Source organism: Prosopis cineraria, chloroplast (genome assembly GCF_029017545.1).
Source record: "Prosopis cineraria chloroplast, complete genome".
Lineage (NCBI taxonomy): Eukaryota > Viridiplantae > Streptophyta > Magnoliopsida > Fabales > Fabaceae > Prosopis > Prosopis cineraria.
Window position 1 is genome coordinate 120,001 of NC_049133.1, and position 17,500 is coordinate 137,500.

General features: G+C 31.0%; 12 protein-coding genes and 1 non-coding gene across 13 annotated transcripts in view, besides 1 other annotated feature; 3 read left to right on the top strand and 10 right to left on the bottom strand. All coding sequences in view use genetic code 11, as the record gives it.

Moving 5' to 3' along the window:
• The window catches only part of ndhF (NADH-plastoquinone oxidoreductase subunit 5), a 2,238-nt gene extending 976 nt beyond the window's left edge, over positions 1 to 1,262 (bottom strand). Inside the window, exon 1 of the mRNA in view lies at positions 1 to 1,262. This exon is cut by the window's left edge and continues 976 nt beyond it. Within this exon, the coding sequence (YP_009871008.1) occupies positions 1 to 1,262 (1,262 nt within the window).
• Positions 1 to 17,500: part of a sequence feature (SSC) that runs on past both edges of the window.
• rpl32 (ribosomal protein L32) lies at positions 2,207 to 2,374 on the top strand. The gene has a single exon. The coding sequence runs from the start codon at positions 2,207 to 2,209 to the stop codon at positions 2,372 to 2,374; it is 168 nt and encodes a 55-aa protein (YP_009871009.1).
• Positions 2,825 to 2,904, top strand: trnL-UAG. Its single transcript has one exon. It is a non-coding gene; the product is annotated as a tRNA-Leu (tRNA).
• Positions 2,997 to 3,965, top strand: ccsA (cytochrome cheme attachment protein). The gene has a single exon. The coding sequence runs from the start codon at positions 2,997 to 2,999 to the stop codon at positions 3,963 to 3,965; it is 969 nt and encodes a 322-aa protein (YP_009871010.1).
• On the bottom strand, positions 4,449 to 5,945 carry ndhD (NADH-plastoquinone oxidoreductase subunit 4). The gene has a single exon. The coding sequence runs from the start codon at positions 5,943 to 5,945 to the stop codon at positions 4,449 to 4,451; it is 1,497 nt and encodes a 498-aa protein (YP_009871011.1).
• Positions 6,068 to 6,313, bottom strand: psaC (photosystem I subunit VII). Its single transcript has one exon. The coding sequence runs from the start codon at positions 6,311 to 6,313 to the stop codon at positions 6,068 to 6,070; it is 246 nt and encodes an 81-aa protein (YP_009871012.1).
• ndhE (NADH-plastoquinone oxidoreductase subunit 4L) lies at positions 6,570 to 6,875 on the bottom strand. Its single transcript has one exon. It carries the CDS (start codon positions 6,873 to 6,875, stop codon positions 6,570 to 6,572), a length of 306 nt encoding a protein of 101 aa, YP_009871013.1.
• Positions 7,115 to 7,645, bottom strand: ndhG (NADH-plastoquinone oxidoreductase subunit 6). Its single transcript has one exon. It carries the CDS (start codon positions 7,643 to 7,645, stop codon positions 7,115 to 7,117), a length of 531 nt encoding a protein of 176 aa, YP_009871014.1.
• Positions 7,908 to 8,393, bottom strand: ndhI (NADH-plastoquinone oxidoreductase subunit I). Its single transcript has one exon. The coding sequence runs from the start codon at positions 8,391 to 8,393 to the stop codon at positions 7,908 to 7,910; it is 486 nt and encodes a 161-aa protein (YP_009871015.1).
• Positions 8,473 to 11,016, bottom strand: ndhA (NADH-plastoquinone oxidoreductase subunit 1). The gene is made up of 2 exons: positions 10,464 to 11,016; positions 8,473 to 9,011 (listed from the first exon to the last, which is right to left on the bottom strand). Exons 1-2 carry the CDS (start codon positions 11,014 to 11,016, stop codon positions 8,473 to 8,475), a joined length of 1,092 nt encoding a protein of 363 aa, YP_009871016.1.
• Positions 11,018 to 12,199, bottom strand: ndhH (NADH-plastoquinone oxidoreductase subunit 7). The gene has a single exon. The coding sequence runs from the start codon at positions 12,197 to 12,199 to the stop codon at positions 11,018 to 11,020; it is 1,182 nt and encodes a 393-aa protein (YP_009871017.1).
• Positions 12,303 to 12,575, bottom strand: rps15 (ribosomal protein S15). The gene has a single exon. It carries the CDS (start codon positions 12,573 to 12,575, stop codon positions 12,303 to 12,305), a length of 273 nt encoding a protein of 90 aa, YP_009871018.1.
• Positions 12,953 to 17,500, bottom strand: part of ycf1 (hypothetical chloroplast RF19) — a 5,496-nt gene continuing 948 nt past the window's right edge. Inside the window, exon 1 of the mRNA in view lies at positions 12,953 to 17,500. This exon is cut by the window's right edge and continues 948 nt beyond it. Within this exon, the coding sequence (YP_009871019.1) occupies positions 12,953 to 17,500 (4,548 nt within the window).

A 17,500-nucleotide genomic window follows, 5' to 3' on the forward strand; every position in this document is an offset into this window, starting at 1 on the left:
AGAATTTCATCTTTGGACCAAAAACAAGCAAAGGGTGGAATACCACAAAGAGAGAGTGTACCCACTAAAAAAGCAGTTTTTGTAATTGGCACATGTTTTGTTAAACCGCCCATAAGAACCATATTTTGACTTTTATCTGGAGAATATCCAACAATAGCTTCCATTGAATGAATAATGGATCCGGATCCTAAAAACAACAATGCTTTTGAATAAGCATGAGTAATCAAATGAAATAAAGCGGCTCGATAAGAGCCCATACCTAGAGCTAACATCATATAACCCAATTGAGACATTGTAGAATAGGCCAAACCTCTCTTAATATCCTTTTGAGCAAGAGCTAAAGTAGCTCCTAATACTACTGTTATTATCCCTATGAAAGCTATTCCATTCATTATGGAAGGTATAACTATGAAAAGAGGAAGAAGGCGGGCTACAAGAAAAATTCCCGCCGCTACCATAGTAGCAGCGTGGATAAGAGCGGAAATAGGGGTAGGCCCTTCCATAGCATCCGGTAACCATACATGAAGGGGGAATTGGGCAGACTTAGCAACTGAACCGCCAAATAACAGGAAGGCGCACAAAGTAACTAATAAAAGATTAACCTCATTATTAGAAATCAAGTTATTGAATATTTCAAACAAATCCCGAAATTCCAAACTACCTGTTATCCAATAAAGACCCAAAATTCCCAATAATAAACAAAAATCCCCTACCCGATTAGTTACAAACGCTTTTTGACAAGCATTTGCCGCAATAGGACGTGTGAACCAAAAACCTATTAATAAATAAGAACACATTCCAACCAATTCCCAAAAAATATAAATTTGTATCAAATTCGAACTAGTAACCAATCCCAACATTGAAGTATTAAAAAAACTCATATAAGCAAAAAATCTCAAATATCCTTCATCATGAGACATATAATTGTCACTGTAAATAAGAACCAGAATCCCAACAGTAGTAATCAATATTGACATAATAGAAGTAAGTGAATCGATCAAGTAGCCAAACTCTAAAGAAAGATCATTATTTATAGTCCAAGACCATACATATTGATAGATAGAACTGTTATTGATTTGATGAATAGACAGATCCACCGAAAAAATCATAACTATACTTAATAATAAAACACTAGGAAAAGCCCACATACGGCGAATATTTTTTGTTGCCGCGGGAAAAAGGAGAAGTCCCACTCCTATTAACATAGGAACTGGAAGTGGAATGAAGGGTATGATCCATGAAAATTGATGTGTATATTCCATACAAAAAAAAAAAAACAAAAAAAAGGATTCTTAATGAGTTTTGTTTCTTATTCGCCAATTTTATCTCTTTTGAAAGGGTTCAGTTAATAAAAAAATGAAAATTAAGATAGAAATAGAATTATCTATTGTTCATTATTCTGAATTTTTGTCCAATATTTCCAATAGTTGAAAGTACGAAGTGAAAATGAGTCAAATGATATGACCAAATTACTAGTGAAAAATCCACTTTTTTTTTTATTAATAGAATATTAAAAGATTAATAATATTAAGAAATTCCAATTTTTAAATTATTATTATACAATAATTTATATCCAGAGAGTGGGGATAAATTATTACACCAAAACGAAAAATATTAGTTTATTTTGATATGAATCATAAAAAACAATCCATCTGATTCAAAAAGATAAGAATTCTTTTTGTAGTTTTTGATTCCGAATCATTAATTTGTTTCGGCACTAATTTTTGATTTTCCATTCCAAGAAAAAGACATATATCTTTGGAAAAAGTTTGTAAAAAAGGTTATGATATTCAACAGTTTACTTTAGATAGAAAAAAGGAATTAAGATACATGATTTTTTAAAATCATGTATCTTTTAATCGACCAAGTAGGCGGGATAAAGATAAGGGTTGGGTTCTTAAACTTTTTGATGTATTTTATTCCATGTATAAATCCAATATGACCAAAATAGAACGATATATAATATAAATAGAAAAGGATAGTTTTTTTGTTTATAAGAATTACATAAACGATTATTAGGAAAAAAAAAGACTATGTTATTTTTACATATCCACATTCCTTATGAAAAGGAGTAGAATAGTATAATTTAGAAAAACAAATAGATAAGATAGATCTATGTCTAATCTAATTAAAGAACAATTCATTTTGAACAATAGATGTCTTTCACATCCAACTATAGCAATAAACAAACTAGTCTAATTTTGGAATGGCAGCTCCAAAAAAACGCACTTCTATATCAAAAAAAAGGATTCGGAAAACAATTTGGAAGAAGAAGGCATATTGGGTAGCATTGAAAGCTTTTTCGTTAGCGAAATCTCTTTCTACGGGGAACTCAAAAAGTTTTTTTGTGCAACAAATACAAACATTGGAATAATCTGAATTAGCTGGACTCAAAGAATAGTCTAATTTCAAAAAAGGGTTTCGTATATATATATATTGAAATCTTTTGAAGATTATTGGTTTTGTGGTCTTTTATATTATATATTAATTTTGATTAATTATTAATATTTTTTTGGAGAGTTTTTTTTAGTTTCTATATCTTATAGATATTTTTATACAAACTAAAAATCAAAATGAGATAAGATATAAGTAAAAATTTTTATTTGTTAATGTTTTGAACTCTTCAATAGAAAATTGACCTCATTTTTGTTTTGGAATTGGCTTTTTTGAATTAAAATTCTTTAATGTTTCGGTTTCTGAAATTGAAATGCAATATTTCTTTCCGAAATATAAGATCTTATATTTCGGAAAGAAATATTGCATTTCAATCAACTCTTTCAATCTCGACGATTGACTAAAAATCGTTTATTATGATTTCGAGCAAGCCGCTATGGTGAAATCGGTAGACACGCTGCTCTTAGGAAGCAGTGCTAGAGCATCTCGGTTCGAGTCCGAGTGGCGGCATGGCATCTTATTTTCTAAAAGAATAAGTCCTATAATGAATTCAATGCCCGATTTCCGTTCATATAATTAGGAGATCTTTTTTTTTTTTTTATATGATATTTTCAACTTTAGAGCATATATTAACTCATATAGCGTTTTCGGTCGTATCAATTGTAATTGCAATTCGTTTGCTAACCTTATTAGTCAATGAAATCGTAGTACTATATGATTCGTCCGAAAAAGGCATGGTAGTAACCTTTTTCTGTATAACGGGATTATTAGTTACTCGTTGGATTTTTTCGGGCCATTTACCATTAAGTGATTTATATGAATCGGTAATCTTTCTTTCCTGGGGTTTTTCCATTTTTCATATAATTCCAGGTTTTGGTTTTAAAAAGCTTAAAAACCATTTAAGCACAATAATAGCACCAAGTGTTATTTTTACCCAAGGCTTTGCTACTTCGGGTCTTTTAACCGAACTGCATGAATCCGGAATATTAGTACCCGCTCTACAATCGCATTGGTTAATGATGCACGTAAGTATGATGGTATTGGGCTATGCAGCTCTTTTATGTGGATCATTATTATCAGTAGCTCTTTTAGTCATTACATTTCGAAAAGTCATAATAAGAAAGATTGGTAAGAACAATAATCTTTTTTTTTATTGTGTCATTTTCTTTTGCTGTGATCAAATACATGAACGAAAGAAACAATGTTTTACGAAACACTTCTTTTCCTTCTTATGGAAATTATTACAGGTCTCAATTTATTCAACAATTGGATCGCTGGAGTTATCGTATTATTGGTCTAGGTTTTATCTTTTTAACCATAGGTATTCTTTCGGGAGCAGTATGGGCTATTGTGGCCTGGGGATCATATTGGAATTGGGATCCAAAGGAAACTTGGGCGTTTATTACTTGGACCATATTCGCGATTTATTTACATACTGGAAAAAAGAAAAGATTGGAAGGTGTAAATTCTTCAATAGTGGCCTCTATGGGCTTTCTTATAATTTGGATATGTTATTTTGGGATCAATCTATTAGGAATAGGACTACATTGTTATGGTTCATTTACATCTAATTGAATTAAAATGAGTATGAGTAAAGGGCCTGACAAATACAAACATAATAAGCATATTATGATAAGCATATTAATATTATGCATATTAATACAGATTAAAATGAATATTTGAAATTAAAATAAATATTATATTCATTTAAAATATTCATTTTAATTTCAAATATTCATTTTAATAAAATAAAAAAATACAATAGATAATAAAATAAATAAAATAGAATATATAATATTAAGTATAAGTAAAAGTATAAGAAAACTTCGCATAAACCAAACAGTCGAGAACCCTTTAAATCAAGTAATGTAGTGATTCAAGGGGTTCTCACAAACACCAAACGTATCCGGTTACAATTCCAATTCATTTTTTTTTTTAAGTTAATCTAGAGAAGAAAAAAGATTTTTTTCATTGTACAATGAACACTATTAAAAAAATAAGATTTTTTGCTCTCTTTAATTTTTTGGTTTTAGTCATTTATTAATGAAAACTATCTATAAAAAATTAGATAGAATAGCTTCGACCTTGTCAACTGATAATGAGAAAATGAAATCCGGATAAATACCAATACCTATTACAGGTATAAGGATAGAAATCGAAATAAATAACTCTCGGGGCCCAGAATCAAAAAAGAAAGAGTTTGGTTTATTAAAAAACTTGTATCCATAGAACATCTGGCGTAACATAGATAATGAATAAATAGGAGTTAATATCATTCCAATTGCCATTACAAAAGTGATTAGTATTTTTGTCATTAAAAGATATTTTTGACTGGTAATTATTCCAAAAAAAACTATCAATTCTGCAACAAAACCGCTCATGCCCGGCAATGCAAGAGAAGCCATCGATAAGATACTGAAAACCGTGAATATTTTTGGCATTGGAATAGCCATTCCGCCCATTTCGTCGAGATAATAAAGACGTATTCTATCATAACTCGTTCCTGCCAAGAAAAAAAGCGCAGCACCAATCAATCCATGAGAAATTATTTGTAAAATGGCTCCATTGAGTCCCGTATCGCTTATAGAACAAATTCCTATAATTATGAAACCCATATGAGATACAGAGGAATAAGCTATTCTTTTTTTTAAATTACGTTGACCAAGAGATGTTGAAGCTGCATAGATTATTTGAATTGCGCCTAATAGAATTAACCAGGGGGAAAATAGAGAATGAGCGTGGGGTAATAATTCCATATTAATTCGAACCAATCCATACGCTCCCATTTTTAATAAGATTCCAGCTAAAAGCATACAAGTACTGTAATGTGCCTCTCCGTGGGTGTCTGGTAACCATGTATGTAAGGGTATAATCGGCAATTTGACAGCAAAAGCAATAAGAAATCCAATATAGAATATTATTTCCAGTGCCACAGGATATGACTGATTAGCTGATGTTTCAAAATTTAATGTTGGTTCATTCGAACCATATAAACCGATACCGAGAACTCCCATTAATAAAAAAATGGAACTTCCTGCAGTATACAAAATAAACTTTGTAGCTGAATACAAACGTTTCTTTCCACCCCACATGGATAAAAGTAGATAAACAGGAATTAATTCTAATTCCCACATGATGAAAAAAAGTAAAATGTCTTGAGAAGAAAATGATCCTATTTGACCGCTATACATTGCTAACATCAGGAAATGGAATAATCGGGATTCCCGAGTAACCGGTTGAGCCGCTAAAGTAGCTAAAGTGGTGATGAATCCCGTCAGTAAAATAGGGCCTATAGAGAGTCCATCTATTCCGAATCTCCAGTAAAAATCAAAAAATTGGATCCATTTATAATTCTCCGTCAATTGGATTAATGGATCGTCCAATTGGAAATGATAACAGAAAGCATAGGTTGTTATAAGGAGATTCATTAAGCATATAAAAATAGTATACCATCTAATTACCTTATTTCCTCTATGGGGAAATAAGAAGATTAAGGAACCCGCGGATATTGGGAAAACTACAACTATTGTTAACCAAGGAAAAAAATTCATGGTAAAAATAAGATACACTTGGGCCAGAAAAACCCGTGCTCAAAATGGAAAAGATTTTCCATTTTGAGCACGGGTTTTTGTCAGTAAAAAAAAGGTATTCGTATGTGGTTTTTTGAAACGTATCAATAAGCTAGACCCATGCTTCGAGTTGTTTCATGCCATAAATAAACCCGAACACTCAAGAAATCTGTCGGACAGGCGGATTCACACCTCTTACAACCAACACAGTCCTCTGTTCTTGGAGCAGAAGCTATTTGCTTAGCTTTACATCCGTCCCAAGGTATCATTTCTAATACATCTGTGGGGCAGGCTCGGACACATTGAGTACATCCTATACATGTATCATAAATCTTTACTGAATGTGACATTGGCTCTATTAATTTTTGAACATCAGCAATTTTCGATCTAGTAAACTTGTAAATGAATCATATATTTCGACACCAGATGAATCAATGATTTACCAGAATTTTTCTAATCAATCTACCTCTGGATCAATTCATAAGAGAGGGCCAAGATACTTTGATTTCTTACGTTTTCGCAAACATGATCATACGTTATACATGGGAATTTGAATTGATAAATATTAGAATTTCAATATTCGAAATTCGAATTTTTCTGATAATACTATTTATTCAACAAATTCGATTGATTGATACGAGTTGATTTTCTGTTACGATAAATTGACGAAACAATAGCCGGTCCAATAGCTGCTTCAGCGGCTGCGATAGCTATAACAAAAATTGAAAAAATATTTCCTTTTAATTGGCGACTATCAAAAAAATCAGAAAAAGCTACGAAATTTATATTAACCGCATTCAGTATAAGTTCAAGACACATAAGGGCTCTAACCATATTTCGGCTTGTGATCAATCCATAGATACCGATAGAAAATAAATAGGCACTCAAAACAAGTACATGTTCGAGCATCATTGACCAACTCCTTATCAATTTTGATTCATTTCAATATGAACAACACTTCAACAGATTCGATTGACTAGAGAATATAACAAGTACAGACCAAAAGAAGATATTGGTAATAAGTCGAATAAGAAAATTCTTTTAAACATAAACACTCTTTCACTTCCCCATTCACATGTAAAATTCAAAGGAAATGGAGATAAAATAAATAGAACAAAATGGAATTTAGATTGATATTATTAGTTCTATTCTTACTGGCGAGCCACGACAATTGCACCGATCAAAGCAGCTAAAAGAATTATTGAAATGAGTTCAAATGGAAGAAAAAAATCTGTTGATAAATGAATTCCAATTTGTTGACTATTATTTATCAAATCTTGCTCTATAATCTGATTTGATCTTGTAGTCCAAATAATCCCGTACCATGATGTATCTGGAATAGTAGTTATTAGTGAAACAAAAATACTTGTACAAACCACCAAAGTAACTCCATCCCCAACGGTCCAAAGATTAAAATCTTGGTAATATTCTGAACCATTTATGAACATCACAGCAAATATGATTAAAACGTTTATAGCTCCTACGTAAATAAGTAGCTGTGCTGCAGCTACAAAATGGGAGTTTGATAAAATATAGAATAAAGATATACAAACAAGAGCCAGTCCCAACGAAAAGGCAGAAAAAATTGGGTTGGTAAATAATACTACTCCTAGACTTCCTAATACAAGACCTGATCCCAGAAAGATTAAAAGAAAATCATGTATCGGTTCAGGTAAATCCATTAGATGTAAAATAAAAGATAAATAAATTGAAATTTCATGACCTTATTGATACGACCAGGAAAAAATTTTATATACTAAATTCCTAATTGAATTAAATCCTAAGGAGTGTGAATTTCTCTAGGTACAGTTATAGGACTAATCTAATTCTTTATACGAACGAGTATTCGAAACTATTTCGAAACTATAAACTATATTAATAAAATTATATAAATCTTTTCAATATTTAAATAATTTAAATATTGAAATAAATAAATAAAGAATTTTATTTGAATTGAATTGTTCGAATTGTATAATCGTCAATTACTGACATTGGTAAACGGCCCAAAGCAATTTGATTATAATTCAATTCGTGACGATCATAAGTCGAAAGTTCATATTCTTCAGTCATTGATAAACAATTTGTTGGACAATACTCAACGCAGTTACCACAAAATATACAGATCCCGAAATCAATACTGTAATTAAGCAATCGTTTCTTTCGAATATCAGTTTCCAGTTTCCAATCAACAACGGGTAGATCTATAGGACATACACGAACACATACTTCACAAGCAATGCACTTATCAAATTCAAAATGGATTCGACCGCGGAAACGTTCCGATGTTATTAATTTTTCATAAGGATATTGAATAGTTACAGGTAAACGATTTGCGTGGGCTAAGGTAATCATGAAACCTTGACCAATGTACCTTGCAGCTCGTACTGTTTGTTGACCATAATTCATGAACCCAGTTACCATAAGGAACATATCGTGAATATCTATGAATATTTTTGTTTTGTTTCTTTCTCTTGTTTGAGACAAGTTATGAATATAGAATATCAATCTTTTACAGTGAAAACAGTCGAAACGAAGTTGTTAATAATAGATTACCCAGAGAAATAGGTAAAAGAAATTTCCATCCAAGATTTAATAATTGATCCATTCTTAACCTAGGCAAAGTCCATCTTGTTGTGATAGAAAGGAACAAGAACAAATAAGTTTTAGCTAATGTAATAAAGATACCAATTGTAGTTCCAAAAACTCCACATGTTTTATTTATTTCAAAAAGCTCAGAAACAAATATGTATGGAATAGAGATATTCCAACCGCCCAAGTAAAGAACTGTTACAAATAATGAAGAAACTAATAAGTTTAAATAGGAAGCAACGTAAAATAAACCAAATTTTATACCCGAATATTCGGTTTGATAACCTGCTACTAATTCTTCTTCAGCTTCTGGTAAATCAAAAGGTAATCTTTCACATTCCGCTAGGGAAGAAATTAGAAAAATGATAAAACCTATAGGTTGACGCCATAAATTCCATCCAAAAAAACCATATTTTGATTGTGCGTCAACTATATCAACTGTACTTAAACTGTTAGATAATCCTAGTCGGTGATAACATTACTGTTCCCATCGCTATTACAGAACCGTACATGAGATTTTCACCTCATACGGCTCCTCGAAGGCCATAAATAAATCTAAGGGACCGGGCCGGTTATTTATCTTGATATATCCCTCGGATAGATAGGATTCAAATCCATTGGACGGTCCTGAATTAGACCAATTGAATTCTGTCTGTTATAATAATAAATACAAAAAGGTACTTCTGAATTGATCTCATCCCTTAAGAATTTGAATTTGTTGAGTAATAATTGAATTCTTCAATTCAATAAAATACTCCTTTAGAATTCTCAATAACCCGTCGTTTTCGATTACGTAAAAAAATTAGACACTAGTTTATGAATTATGACATAAATTGTATTTCCATGAATATGGATATAAGAAAGAATCAAAAGGGATCCCTCTTTTTAATTGTATTCTATTCTTTTGTTTTTTTTCGTTCCTATTCTTCTTTTTTTTTATGTGCAAAACAAAAAGGGACTTAAAAAAAAATTAAAGGATTATTTCGTTTCTGATAGTTATTTATTTAATCAGTGGATAGGAGCATACTCTGGATCGGAATTGTGGGGAGTACTGCCTTATTTTTTCTACGAACTTAAAGCCCCAATTTGTATTCTTTTTATATTATGCAGAAATGCTCTTTTGGAGAATTTACATAATCTCCATTACTAATCCTTTGTGTATCTTGGTGTTTCTAACCATCCACGCATTTTTTATCAATCTCCCCTTATGGTAATACATGTATGGTAATTCATACAAACGATAGTCGATAGTGAAAACTCAATAAGGTTGGTCTTTTGAGCCCGCTTCAAAACAGGATGACTAATCAACCAATTTTGGGGTAAACGCTTTCTTCCGCTTATAATTTTTTTCCACTTAATTCTTATACATAGAAAATGAGACTCAATATTTTTACTGCAGATTCAAATGAAATTCAAATCATAGTATATTAATTCTATATCCTATATCTATATATATTACTATATATATATTAATATATTAATAATATATTAATATATTAATAATATATTAAATATAAATATATATAATAATTAAATTAATATTTTATATTCAAAATAAAATTATATATTCAAAATAAGATATATATCGATTTTTTTTTTAATTTTATATTCTAAGATTTAATATTGAATTTCAATTTCATTAAATTAATAATGAAAATTAGAATATTCTAAAATATTAGAATATTAAATCTTAGAATATTAAATCAATGAATAATGAATAAATAGAAGCTGTTTTATTTCACTCATATAACTATCTGATTTAGTTCATCAATCCGAATTTTGAATAAAAATAATGAAAATCAAAAATCAGGATATCTATTCCATTTTTTCTACCCCTTTGCTATAAAGAAGAAAAGAAATAAAGACGAAAAGAAAGGAGCATGGAAAAGTTTCTGTCTCAACGAATCACACGTAGAGATATTGATAACACACATAGAGTTAATGGTATTTCATAACTAATCGATTGAGCAGCAGCCCGTAGACCACCCAAAAAGGAATATTTATTATTTGACCCATATCCTGACATAAGAAGTCCAATGGGAGCAATACTCGAAATAGCAATCCATAAAAAAACACCGATATTGAGATCAGCTAAAACAAAGTTATAGCCAAAAGGAATTACTGAATAGCTTACTAGAATTGATATGACTGATATAGATGGTCCAATACTGAATAAACGAATATCTCCCCTAGATGGAATAAGATTCTCTTTGAAAAGTAGTTTTGTTCCATCTGCTAGAGCTTGAAGAACTCCCAAAGGACCGGCGTATTCAGGTCCAATACGCTGTTGTATCGCTGCGGATATCTCTCTTTCTAACCATACAATCACTAGCACACCTATTGTGATTCCCAATACAAGAGTCAAAATAGGGACAAGTATCCATATAATTCCATAGACCTCTTTTAAAGATTCCAATCTGGAAAAAGAATTGATATCTTGTATTTCTGTTGTATCAATTATCATTTCAACGATCAACTTCTCCCATAATGATATCTATGCTACCTAGTATTGTCATAATATCAGCCAATTTCATTCTTTTAACTAACTGAGGAAGAATTTGCAAATTGATAAAACCCGGGGGACGAATTTTCCATCTCCAAGGAAAACCATTCTGATCCCCTATTAGAAAAATTCCTAATTCTCCCTTTGGGGCTTCAACTCTCACATAAAGTTCTTGTTTCGGTAATTCAAAAGTCGGAGACGGCTTTTTACTAATGAATCGATATTCAAAATCATTCCATTCTGGATCCTTTTCTCTATCAAAGCAGCGGATTTCTAAATTCTCATATGGCCCCCCCGGAATTCCTTCCAGAGCCTGTTGAATAATTTTTATGGATTCTACCATTTCACCAATTCGTACTAAATAACGAGCTAATGAATCTCCTTCTTTTTGCCATTGAACTTCCCAATCAAATTCCTCGTAACATTCATAATGATCAACTTTACGTAGATCCCATTGGATTCCGGAAGCCCGAAGCATTGGTCCTGATAAACCCCAATTTATTACTTCCTCTCCACCAACAATGCCTACCCCCTCAACCCGTTCTAAAAAAATAGGATTTCGCGTAATAAGTTTTTGATATTCAACAACCCTTGTTAAAAAATAATCGCAGAAATCCAAACATTTATCTATCCAGCCATGAGGTAGATCAGCCGCTACCCCTCCGATACGAAAAAAATTATGCATCATTCTCATACCTGTGGCAGCTTCGAATAGATCATATATTAATTCTCTTTCTCTGAAAATATAGAAGAAAGGGGTTTGTGCACCAATATCTGCCATAAAAGGTCCCAGCCATAGTAGGTGAGAAGCTATACGACTCAACTCCAACATAATTACTCGAATATAGCTAGCTCTTTTAGGTACTTGAATATTTCCTAACTGTTCCGGTCCATTTACAGTTATTGCTTCTGTGAACATAGTAGCTAAATAATCCCAACGTGTTACATAAGGCAGATATTGTACAATTGTTCGGTTTTCTGCAATTTTTTCCATCCCTCTATGTAAATAACCCAATATTGGTTCACAATCAATAACATCCTCACCATCTAGAGTAACAATAAGTCGAAGAACACCATGCATTGATGGATGGTGAGGACCCATATTGACTATCATGAGGTCTTTTCTTGTAGTTGGGGCATTCATAGGTTTTTCCTCGATTCATTCTTCCATGAATTGCTTAAAACAAAACTTAGTTCATCAAAATTCAAGATCTAATAAATCGAATAATTCAAAACGACTCTTCAAATTAATTAGTTTGTGGCTCCCGAATATCCAACTGATTAATTAATTTTTTATAACGTATTCCATTTTTCTTTGACAAATAAGACAAGAGTCGTTTCCGTTTTCCCAGAATTTTACGTAAACCCCTTTGAGATAAATAGTCTTTTCTGTGCAATTTCAAATGTGAAGTAAGTCTTCGTATCTTATTGGTGAAATTCAATACTTGAAATTCAATCGATCCCGGGTTTTCTTCTTTTTTTTCTTGTGAAATAACGGGTATAAATGATTTTTTTACCATAAAAAAATGAAAGCTTGTCTTTCCCCCCTTTTTATAGAGTCTAGATATTTTTATTGATCAGTAATAATAATGAAATGACACTCATTTTCAATTTTGTATATACAATAATCTTAATATACAATAATCTAGAATTCCTGATTTTCTTTTTCAAATCAATTTTGATTAATCAACCCAATTCAAATAGGTATACAAAAAATACTATATTTATGCATTCACAAAAGCAAAATTGTCGACTTCAAATAAGAAGATTTTGGTGATTCATTTATAGATCTAATGGATAGGATATATCATTGAATTAGTATCGTACCTCAGTGAGAATAGAGGGTAAGACAATGCAATGCGTATGTGCATCTATTTGTTTTCGCATACCAGATATGTTACGAGAAATAGAAAAAACAAAAAATGTAGATTAACGAATTTTCAATCGTGGATACATATGTATCCTTACCATACTGAAACGGCTGCCATTTTTGGTATCTAACCAATAGCGATTCATACAAGCTAAATCTTCTAATCGATAATTTGGCCAAAGAAATAACTTTAAATTTATTAGTTTTTGTTTTTCTCTTTCTATATTTTTTCTTGTAGCCAAAACTTGACAGCAATTTTTCACTTTTTTCTCCTTGTAAAATGCCGTATTTCTCTGCACACTCTTTCTCTTCCTCGGATTGAAACAAATTAGAATTCTCAATTCTCTCCGACGTCTCGCGGATAAAAGATTTTCCGGAACAAGCAAATCCTAATTCTTTTTTTCTTTCTTTTCCGTCAGCTTTTGATCTCTTGTTCTTGTAATGGATTTCTTTATGGATTTTTCCAAATTTTTCTTGTCGACGTAGCTTTTTTCTCGGTATCTTTGATTGATTTGGTGCTTTCTCTTGTGAATCAACGAAAGGCCTATGGTTTGATACATATTGAATTGTTCGTGGTTTTTTATAGACAGACGAATCGGTTCGATACTCAATATTCCTTTTTTCATCAATTCCGTATTTTTTTTCAATTCTGTAAGAGTGAAATCCTTCTGATTCTTCATTTTCATAATATCTAGACTTAGTTCTCCTCTTTGAATAGAGGCTATAGCAATTTCTTTTATATTTTTCAGTCTCAGCAGGAGACAATATACTTGGATATTCTTCATTATTCTTTCCTTTAAGCAATCCCGCCAGTTCAATTGAAAAAGCAAATACCTTCTTAGGAAGCAATTTAGTTCTGCTTCGATGTTGTTCGTGTATTTTTTTTTTTTTACACCCTTTTTTATGTCGGATCTGGCATAATCTTCTTTTACATCTTTTTCTTTCTTTGAAGGGGATGCTTCTAGATTTAGTCGACCTGCATATTCTGTTTTTCCTTTCTTTCGAGTCTCTAACTCTAATTCCAGATATTTTTTTTTTTTCCATCGTCTCAAAATATCTATTTTTTTCTTTTCCGTGATGTTTTTCTCCTTTTTTTTTACATTTAAATTGAAAAAAAGGAATTTGATTGGTATGATCCATGGGTTTCTCGTATATGCATTCTAAAATATAAAAATTTTCGAGAAGAAAAAAAATTCCCGATTCGCTATGCAACGATTTAGTATTTCTACATTCATTCCCATCCAATCCAAAAGGTTTTTTTTTTTCTTGGATGGGTTGATTTCTTCCTGAAGCGTAAAATAATAATCGGTATCGATCGAACCCCAAAAATGCACTTTCTTTGTAAGACAAAAATTCAGAATTCTCCAATCCAAACACTTTCTTTCCAAATTTTTTTCCATATCTAGAATAGAATCTTCTACTATATAATTCTTGAGAGGAATATCTTCCGTCATATCCAATTTTTTTTTTTTTCGCGTGTTGGAATTTTAAGAAATCGCTTGGTTTTTTTTTGCTTGGAATGACGATCTTTATCCATAAATATATGAGTCCTTCTTTTCTGCATAATTTAGGGATTTTTATGATAAAAGATCTTACCCATATTGTTTTTTCATTTTTTTTTTTTGATTTGTTAATGAATCTATTTCGTGTTTTTTGTAAAGAATTAATCCGTTTTGTTCCTATGAATGATATTTGGTTAAATCTTTCTTTTGAGCCACATGGCGTTCCTTCATTTTTTTTCGCCATTTGTGGGATACTAATCTTGACCATCCATTCTGAGATAAATCGTATTGATAATGACCTTTTAACCAATTTGTCCATTGATTCATTACAGAATTGGGAGCGCTCTTTTGTTTTAATTTGGAATGAGATATTCCTTGTACTCCAAAAAGATAATCCTTTAGTTCCTTCTTCAGAAAAAGAGGTGTTCCATGATATTCCAAAACGGATCTTAATTTTTACATATATAAGTTTATAACTTGGGTTTGTGATAATTTGTAAAATACATATGCTTGTGACAAAGAGGATACGTCGCAAAAATTCTGTGAATTCGTATTCCTCATATTTCAAATTGATTTTTTTATAGTAGAAATAAAGTGAATTAGACTTTGATTTTTTTTCTCCCTTCTTTTTCTTTCTTCCTTTGCTTCTTTTTTGTAAATGTATTTTGTAAGAATTTTTTTTTGTTGATTCAAGAAAAAGTTGTACATTGATTCTAGGAATATTAATGATACATACAAAGATATCTATATATACCCTTTCTATGAAAAATTTAAAAAAATAATGTGATTTGCGGGATAATCGAACATTTCTTTTTTGTAATATCTGCCAAATATTTTTTTGTAATTCTAATCTTTTATCATCATAAGTTGTTTTCTTAGAACAAATATTTCTCTCTGAACCTTTTTTCTTGTCTTTTTTAAATTTTTCTATTTGTTTTATGATTTTCTTTGTTCTATCATTCAGATCTTTTATTTTTTTTTCTGTCAATGAACAATCTGTCCAATTAATAGATTGAATTGGAATGGTGGATTCGTAAATAATTTGATTCCTCTTACTTTTACTTTTTGTTGAATCTTTTTGAATTTCATTCAATTCATATATTTTTCTCAATCCAAATATAAATAAAAGATTTGATAATGATAGTTTTTTTATTTTTTCTTTTAGAAATAGAATCCTTTTGCGAATACTTTGGATGATCCGTTGTGCTGTTTCTTTTGCTATATTTAGAAAAAATTTTGTTCTTTCGTTTAAGACTTTTAGAACTAGAAAAAAATTCTTTTTCCAAATTTTTATTTTTTTTTTAAGTTCTTTAAAAATGGGATCAAAAAACGAACGTCGGTTTCGGGGAGAAGAAGAAAAGGGCAATTCTACTTCCATTCCGAAAACTGTTAAAAAGAAGAAATCCATTTTTTTCACTTTTTTTTTCATTGGATCCTTTTCCTTTTGAGGGGATCGTAGCTTAGATCTGTATCTGTGCCAAGGTTTCAGACGAAAAGGAAAAAGGACCTTTATTTGAATACCCTCAGTTAGCCAGTTTTTCGGAAATTCTGTTTCGGATAATTGAACGCCATTATAGGTGCATTTAATATACATTTCTCTATTCCAATCCTTTAAATCCTCTGACCATTCGGGAGATTGAAATAATAGTATACGAACGATATTTTTAGTTATTATCAATGAGGGTAATAGAATATATTTTCTAATAATCGATTGGGTTACTAATAAAAAACCTCTTATTACTTGAGCATATATAATGCTATCCCAGGCTTCGGCTATTTCTATACGCCTTTCTTCCTCTTTTTTCTTAATCTCTTTTGTCTTTTCCTCTGTAGAATCCGAAATTTTCAATTCTGTATTTTTATTTTTCCACATCCAATTTAGAAAAAGGATTTTCATTGGCTCGAAAATATCAAAAGAAAAGAAAGAGGGTTTGTCAATTTTGTCCAAAAAAAGAGGAGAATGTGCGCTTGCTTGAAAGATTTTCCAATTAACAGTTTTACGTCTTTGAGCGCGTCTAGATCCTTTGATTATGTCTCGCCGAAAATCCGGTTGTTGTGAATAACGTATTAAAGCTAATTCATCTTTTTCATCAGAATTATCAGTATCCTTGGTATCCGTATAAGCATTGGCATTCTCTGAGTCATCAGTAAAAATTACGACACGTTTGGCTTTTCTTGAACGAATCTCATAATCCGCTGTTTCACCGGATGTTTCCAGGTGTTCTACCTCGTCAATTAATTTGTATGACCATCGAGGAACTTTTTTACTGCTTTCTTTTATTCCAATACATTTTTTTCTATTTATAATTGTTTTATCGTTCGCATCAGTTAGAATTGCGTCGAATAAAAACTTCATTTTTTTTTTTTTAGCTTCGGAATCCATCTTTTCATGTTCTCGAAATAAACAAAGTCCTTTAAAATTGAAATTGGATACTGATTTTCCAGAAAATTGACTGATCAAGTTAAAAAAAAAACGAATTTCATTTGATAATGATTTTTTATCAAATCTATCTATTTTCTGTTCAAAGCCTGGATAATCAGTATTAATATTAAGAAGGATGGCGTGAATCTTATTTATCCAAATGTAGTTTTTTGGGTAAGTTTTATTCTTGATTGAGAATAAAAAACTTTTTTTGATTCGTCCGCGATAGGGTCCGTTCAAGAAAGGATCATATATTTTAGGTAAGTATTTTTTTTTAGTCTCATCATTACATAATCTACTCTTTTTTTCGAGTACATCCAAAGCAAAAAATTCCTTATCTAGAGCTTCGGCCCTATTTAGAAATTGATTCCTTAGGTTGTTTCTTTTTTGTTCATTAATAGAACTCCAACGATTATCCAATTCATCATAGGAGAGTTTTTCTGTTGTGAAGAGAGACGTCTTTCTTTGCATCATTTCAAGAAAAGTTGATAAACTAGATGGATACGTAAAAGATATTTTTTCTTTTGCATCACTTTGACATGTATGAAAAAAGAATTGTGACATCTCATTTCTTACAGCATTTTCAAATTGATCATTTTTGATATATCGCAAAGGACGATGGAATCGTTTATAATCGAAAATAATCCTTAG